The sequence below is a fragment of the Myotis lucifugus genome, unplaced genomic scaffold, assembly GCF_000147115.1.
Source record: "Myotis lucifugus unplaced genomic scaffold, Myoluc2.0 scaffold_128, whole genome shotgun sequence".
NCBI classification, from domain to species: domain Eukaryota; kingdom Metazoa; phylum Chordata; class Mammalia; order Chiroptera; family Vespertilionidae; genus Myotis; species Myotis lucifugus.
The window spans coordinates 3,259,694-3,266,524 of record NW_005871176.1 but is presented as its reverse complement, the minus strand read 5'-3'; the positions used below and the strand labels follow the sequence as shown (position 1 = coordinate 3,266,524).

The 6,831-nt window shown below is 45.0% G+C and overlaps 1 protein-coding gene across 3 annotated transcripts in view; it reads left to right on the top strand.

The window, feature by feature from the left end:
- Positions 1 to 6,831, top strand: part of TCEA3 (transcription elongation factor A3) — a 43,996-nt gene that overhangs the window by 7,197 nt on the left and 29,968 nt on the right. For all 3 annotated transcript variants that reach the window (XM_006094041.3, XM_006094042.3, XM_023758342.1), the window contains one exon: positions 86 to 230. In XM_006094041.3, the coding sequence (XP_006094103.1) occupies positions 86 to 230 (145 nt within the window). The remainder of the gene's footprint in view (positions 1 to 85; positions 231 to 6,831) is intronic.

The following is a 6,831-nucleotide window of genomic DNA, read 5'->3' as shown; positions in this document are numbered from 1 at the left end:
TGTGTGTGTGTTGGGGGAATGTGCAGTTGTTCCTGTCCCTGCCCTTTGCTCCTTCCTCCCCAAAGCTACGTTGTTGTTGTTTCAGACTCCCCTGAGTCCCCCAAAGGGGGAAAAGAAGAGGAAAGAGAAAAAGCCAAGAAGAAAGAAAAAGAACTTGACTGTTCCAATTGGAAGTCAGAGGCAGGCCTTTCTCCACCAAGGACAAAACAAGGAGAAGAGCCCAAAGACAGGTATTTTTTTTCTGGGATAGAGAGAAGGGGGCTGACACTTGTCGCGTCCTCTGCCAGCAGTTCTGTTTATATATAACTTCACTTAATCCTCACCACCCGAGGGATGGCTGTTATTATTATCTCCTCCAGGCCCCCCTCACACGACCCAGATAGGCTGTCCCTGGCACTGGCCTCATCTAGAAGGATGCAGGGGCAGGGAACGCAGTGTTGTTGACACACTCAGGCCTTTTCTCATCAGCAAGAGTTCTCATAGGGGACAACACCGCATCCAGCTACCCACCCAGGTAACACCCAAGTGCACGGAAATGAGACCACAGTGGGTGGGAACTCCCTGACTTCAATGTCCTATGCCCTAAATCGATATCAGTCCTATAGACAAAAACACAGAATTCCAGCAAGGGCACTGACCAGTTACAAGATTCACCCACTTGGGACCAGCAAAAAGCTGTGGTTTTCCACTAATTACTTATAGTTCATTCCTAGCCCTTCCTGTGTAGACATCACTTACCAATCAGGGCTCATTTGTACCGGAAGCAATGTCGCCTAGTAATGCAGCTGATGTTCCAGCTTTGTCAGGGTTGCAGGTAAATGGACTAGGAACTTACTTGCTCATAGAAAAGAAGCATTTTGTTGGCTCTCTATTCAAAATTCCCATTTAGTGGTGAGGAGGCTGAAGGCTGGGAAACAGGACTTTCCGAAGATCACACAGCCATTATGTGACAAAGTGGGATTCCAATCCTCATCTGTCAGAACCCCAGAGGAGTAGAACAGTCCCCAAAATTGCATGATTTTCAGATAGGGCCCAAAAGCCTTATCCAACACAGTAGGTAAAAGCCTTCGTGAATGTATAAATAAGACCTACCTTTTTCATATGTGACAACACAGATTAATTCCTTTGCGGGGCGGTCCTCTGTTGTTCATAATAGATAAGGGGTGGTACTAGCTAATCCTGAGTAGTATCTGATGGCACTAGATCAGTGGTCGGCAAACCGTGGCTCACGAGCCACATGTGGCTCTTTGGCCCCTTGAGTGTGGCTCTTCCACAAAATACCACGTGCGGGTGCGCATGTACAGTGCGATTGAAACTTCGTGGCCCATGTGCAGAAGTCGGTTTTTGTCCTGGGCGAGTCTATTTTGAAGAAGTGGCGTTAGAAGAAGTGGGGGTTGTTGGTCGGTCTGGCTACGGGAGATGCGACGCAGGCGGGCCGCGGGATACACAGCGAAGGGGGAGACGCCAAATATCAACAGTACTTAAACTATATAGGTAGGTTAATAACAATGTACCTACCTATATAGTTTAAGTTTAAAAAACTTGGCTCTCAAAAGAAATTTTAATCGTTGTACTGTTGATATTTGGCTCTGTTGACTAATGAGTTTGCCGACCACTGCACTAGATCATCCTACATAATCCGGACAATACTATCCATGATTTCTCAACATCTTTAATGTACATACCTGTCCTCCCGATATATCCACTATAAGGGAATCATATTAAGAAATTAATCAGATTAAACATAAAGATGATGTGTTCTGTGCATGACATTTTTAAAAAATATTTTTTAATTATATTTTTATTGATTTCAGAGAGGAAGAGGGAGGGAGAGAGACATAGAAACAGCAATGATGAGAGAGAATCATTGATTGGCTGCCCCCTGCACGCCCCACACTGGGGATTGAGCTCACAATCTGGGCATGTGCCCTGACTGGGAATCGACTTGTGACAACCACTGAGCCACGCCGTTCAGTCTATGTATAACATTTTTTAGCTGGCATTTCTGAAACATCTTTCCTCTGAACCCTTTTGAAAATTTATTTATTTATTTATTTATTTATTTATTTATTTTTTGAATGAAGGCAAAGACTTTTCAGACATTAATTTTTTTAATCCTCACCTGAGGACATGCTTTCATTGATTTGAGAGAGAGAGAGAGAGAGAGAGAGAGAGAGAGAGAGAGAGAGAAATTGGTTGCTTCCTGCACACGTCCCAACCGGGGATCAAACCCACAACCTAGGTATGTGCCCTGGGGACACCTGCTCTTACCAACTAACCACACTAGACAGGGCCCTCTGAACCCTTTTAAATGGATGTTTATAATAATACTATACTATAAGCCTTGTATGCGAACCACTTTAGGAAAATGATGCTGTAAGAGGAATGATTCGTGACCAGGAGGGAGATATGCCTCCGCCACATTACTCCCATTTTTGGTTGTAAAAGTAACTGTGGGGCTGAGGGAACAGTATAGCTACTGTTCCTGCAATGCACAAGGTCGCCCCACACACTGCAGAACCATTTATCGTGTTCAGAGTGCCCGCAGGGCTCCCATGGCAAAGCACTGCAGGGTAGAATATTGACTGACGTGGGGAAATGTCCACTGAGTACTAAGAGAAGCTGTGCACTGTATAGTATATATAGCATGATCCCATTTTTATAAAAATTAAGTAAGTGGCCCTAACCGGTTTGGCTCAGTGGATAGAGCGTCAGTCTGCGGACTCAAGGGTCCCAGGTTCCAGTCCGGTCAAAGGGCATGTACCTTGGTTGCGGGCACATCCCCAGTAGGGAGTGTGCAGGAGGCAGCTGATGGATGTGTCTCTCTCATTGATGTTTCTAACTCTCTATCCCTCTCCCTTCCTCTCTGTAAAAAAATCAATAAAATATATTTAATAAAAAAAATTAAGTAAGTGAACTTTATGTACATGCACAGGAGAAGAGATGAGAAGGGTATGTGCCAGGGTGGCAACGGTGATTATTTCTAATAGATAAGGATGGAGAGGGTTTTGTTTTCTTATTTTTGCAAATGTCTGTCTAATTTTTTCCAATAAATAATGTATTAATGTTGAAATAAGAAAAAATAATGAAACTTTTAAAAATATATATACATGATTATAATTAAGAGCTTCATATTCTATATTATACAAGAAAAATTGTCAATTTGTATTGTTGGCTTTTTTTTCCCACAATGACCTTGTATATATACATATACACCCGAGGATAGATATTTTTTCCACTGATTTTCAGACTGAGTGGAAGGGAAGGAGAAGGGGAGAAGAGACAGAGAGAGAGAGAGAGAGAGAGAGAGAGAGAGAGAGAGAGAGAGAAACATTGATGTGAGAACAAAACATCAGTTGGCTGCCTCCTGCACGCCCCTCACTGGTGGTGAAGTCTGCAAACCAAGCATGTGCCCTGACTAGGAATCAAACTGGCAACCTTTTGGTACACAGGATGATGTCTAATCAACTGAGCCACCTGGGCCAGCCAGGGCTACATTTATTTTATACAGGTAATCACTTGCTCATTGTAGAAAGTTTAAAATATATAAATAGGAAAATTAAAAATCATTCATTTTTTAGAGACAAGTACACATATCCTGTATCATAAAAGCCTAATATGCTAAGTGCCTGGTAGTCTGGTTGGCCATTCAACAATCAAAGTGTAATATGCTAATGATATGTATGCTAAGGCTGCTCAACTGCTCACTGTGATGTGCACTGACCACCAGGGGGCAGACAGTATACCAGTCGACCAGTCACTATGATGTTCACTGACCACCAGGGGGCAGACGCTCTGACCAGTAGGTTAGCTCGGGGTCCGGCTGATCAGAACTGAGCAAGACGGGCGGGACACGCCCTGGAGCCCTCCCGCAGTCCCTCCCAGGCTGGCCAACCTCCCATGTCCCTCCCCAGCCCCGATTGTGCACTAGTGAGGTCCCTTGGCCTGGCCTGTGCCCTCTTGCAATCCTGGCTGAGGGACTCCCCCCACCCGAGTGCACTAATTTTGTGCACTGGGCCTCTAGTATGTATATATAATCATGTATGTAAACACATATATATATAAATCACATGTATATCCTTCTAGACTTTTACCTATGTATCATCACCATCCTTAAATTAATAAAATGGAATTATACTCTATATACTATTTTGTAACCTTTCCACATTTATTTAAATAGTAAATCATGTTTAGTGTAAAAACTTTAGAAAAGCAAACACAAGAGCAGAATAATAGAAATAACCGCTGTATATCTCATCTTTTAAGAACATAGGCATGTACATTTGTATTCTCTTAATAAAATTGGAAGCACACTCTACATACTGTTTTGTAACCAGCATCTTACATTTAACGTCTTGCACATTTCGTGGGAGGCGGAATTGTTAACGCTCGCTTTTCACAGGCGTGGCGCTGTCATAGGAAGCTGTGGCTGAGCAGGGATTGGGGTGGTTGTCTCCCTACCTTGCTGGGTGAATCAAGCTTCCTTTCTTTTTAGTCTCCTTAATGATAATTCATTATTTATTATATAAACACTATAACCACATCAGTGAAATTTAAAATAAGAATTAAAAATATTTGTCCAAAAACAGACCAACAAACCTCAGAGGGAAGGCAGGGGAAGGTGGGAGGGGGAAGTAAAAAATATATATATATATATTTGTCCACAGTGTGCCACCTCTGACAAATAAAGCCGTTTTTATTTTTTTCTCTTTTCTCCCAATCCTGAAGTACTCACATATGTCATTTTTCCATTCCTGTAGGTGGAGTGTACAAACTACTATGCTCTTATTAATTTATCTTCCTATTGTATTCTAGGCATTTTCTTCATGTTCCCGAATAGTTTTCCTAATGATCATTTACAATAACTGCAGAATATTTCTGACATGTTAAAAAAAAAAAAAAAAGCAATGAGGACAGGCCAAACAAATGGTGAGGCTCCAGGATAGAGGCTCATGTCTTCTCTCCTTTCTCCACCTGCAAGATTTCTGGCTCCTGCTCTGGTCTACACTTGTCCATCCTGATAGGGTTCTCAGGGAGGACCTCCTCCCCTCCCCCCAGGAGCTCCAGAGCCAGGTGTGGGAGTGGAGGGGCATGTGAAGGAGGTATTACTTCTCTCCCTTGCTGCTTTGCTTCCCCCTCCCCCACCCCCTCCAGTGTTCAAGCTGGAGTGAAGGTCCAGAGCAATGGGTCTGGTCCACAGGATAATCAAGGCTTGCCCCTAAAGCTGCCTCGCCTACTGTATCACAGACCACCTGCAGGATGAGATGGGAGCTGGAAATCCATGCAGGAATCCTATATAATAAAAGGGTAATATGCAAATTGACCCTAACGGCGGACAAACCGGTCGCTATGATGAGCACTGACTACCAGGGGGCAGACGCTTAACGCAGGAGCTGCCCCCTGGTGGTCAGTGCACTCCCACAGGGGGAGCTCCACTCAGCCACAAGCGAGCTGAAGGCTGCTAACGCAGCGGCGGTGGCAGCAGCCTCTCCTGCCTCCTTGGCAGCACTAAGGATGTCCGACTGAGGCTTAGGCCCGCTCCCTGGGGAGTGGGACTAAGCTTCAGTTGGACATCCCCCGAGGGCTCCCAGCCTGCCAGAGAGATGTCTGACTGCCAGCTTATGCCCGTGGACATCCCCTAAGGCAGCAGTTCTCAACCTGTGGGTCGTGACCCCTTTGGTGGTCGAACAACCCTTTCACAGGGGTCGCCTAAGGCCATCCTGCATATCAGATATTTACATTACGATTCATAACAGTAGCAACATTACAGTTATGAAGTAGCAACGAAAATAATTTTATGGTTGGGTCACAACATGAGGAACTGTATTTAAAGGGCCAGAAGGTTGAGAACTACTGACCTAAGGGCTCCCAGGCTGCCAGAGAGATGTCTGACTGCCAGCTTAGGCCTGATCCCCCCGGGGAGCAAGTGGACATCCCCTGAGGGGTCCCGGACTGTGAGAGGGCGCAGGCCGGGCTGAGGGACCCCCCCGAGTGTACAAATTTTTGTGCACCGGGCCTCTAGTATTGTATAATTTGGAAAACGAGAAATCAGATGTCTGCGATTATGGAGCATAAGGACTTATTTGTGCTGAGAACTGCTGTAGGGACATGAATGATCTAATGTCTTCCTCCCAGACAGCCCCAAGACATAGGTTCTTTTCTTCTCATTTGACAGGTGAGGGAACATGATGCTCGGAGAAAACAACCTGCCCTGGGGGTTAGAGCTGGGAATGCAACTCATGTCATCAACCCCCTTTTTATTTTTTTATTTAAATATATTTTTATTGATTTCAGAGAGGAAGGGAGAGAGAGATAAGAAACATCTATAATATATATAAAAGCCTAAGCGACCAAACGACTGGTTGACCGGTTGCTATAATGCGCACTGACCACCAGGGGACAGATGCTCAACGCACAGGATCAGGTTCCCTCCTGTCTGGATTGGGCCTGTGGGGATCAGGCCAAAACCTGCTATCGGACATCCCCCGAGGGGTCCCGGATTGGGAGAGGGCGCAGGCCAGGCTGAGGGACCCCACTGGTGCACAAATCCGTGCACCAGCCCTCTAATCAATGATAAGAATCATTGACCGGCTGCTTCCTGCATGCCCCTACTGGGGATCAAGCTCGCAACCCGGGCATGTGTCCTAACCAGGAATTGAACCGTGGCCTCCTGGTTCATAGGTCGATGCTCAACCCCTGAGCCATGCTGGCCAGGCTCGACTCCCTTTTATTTATTTATTTATTTATTTATTTTAAAAATATATTTTATTGATTTTTTACAGAGAGGAAGGGAGAGGGATAGAGAGTTAGAAACATCGATGAGAGAGAAGC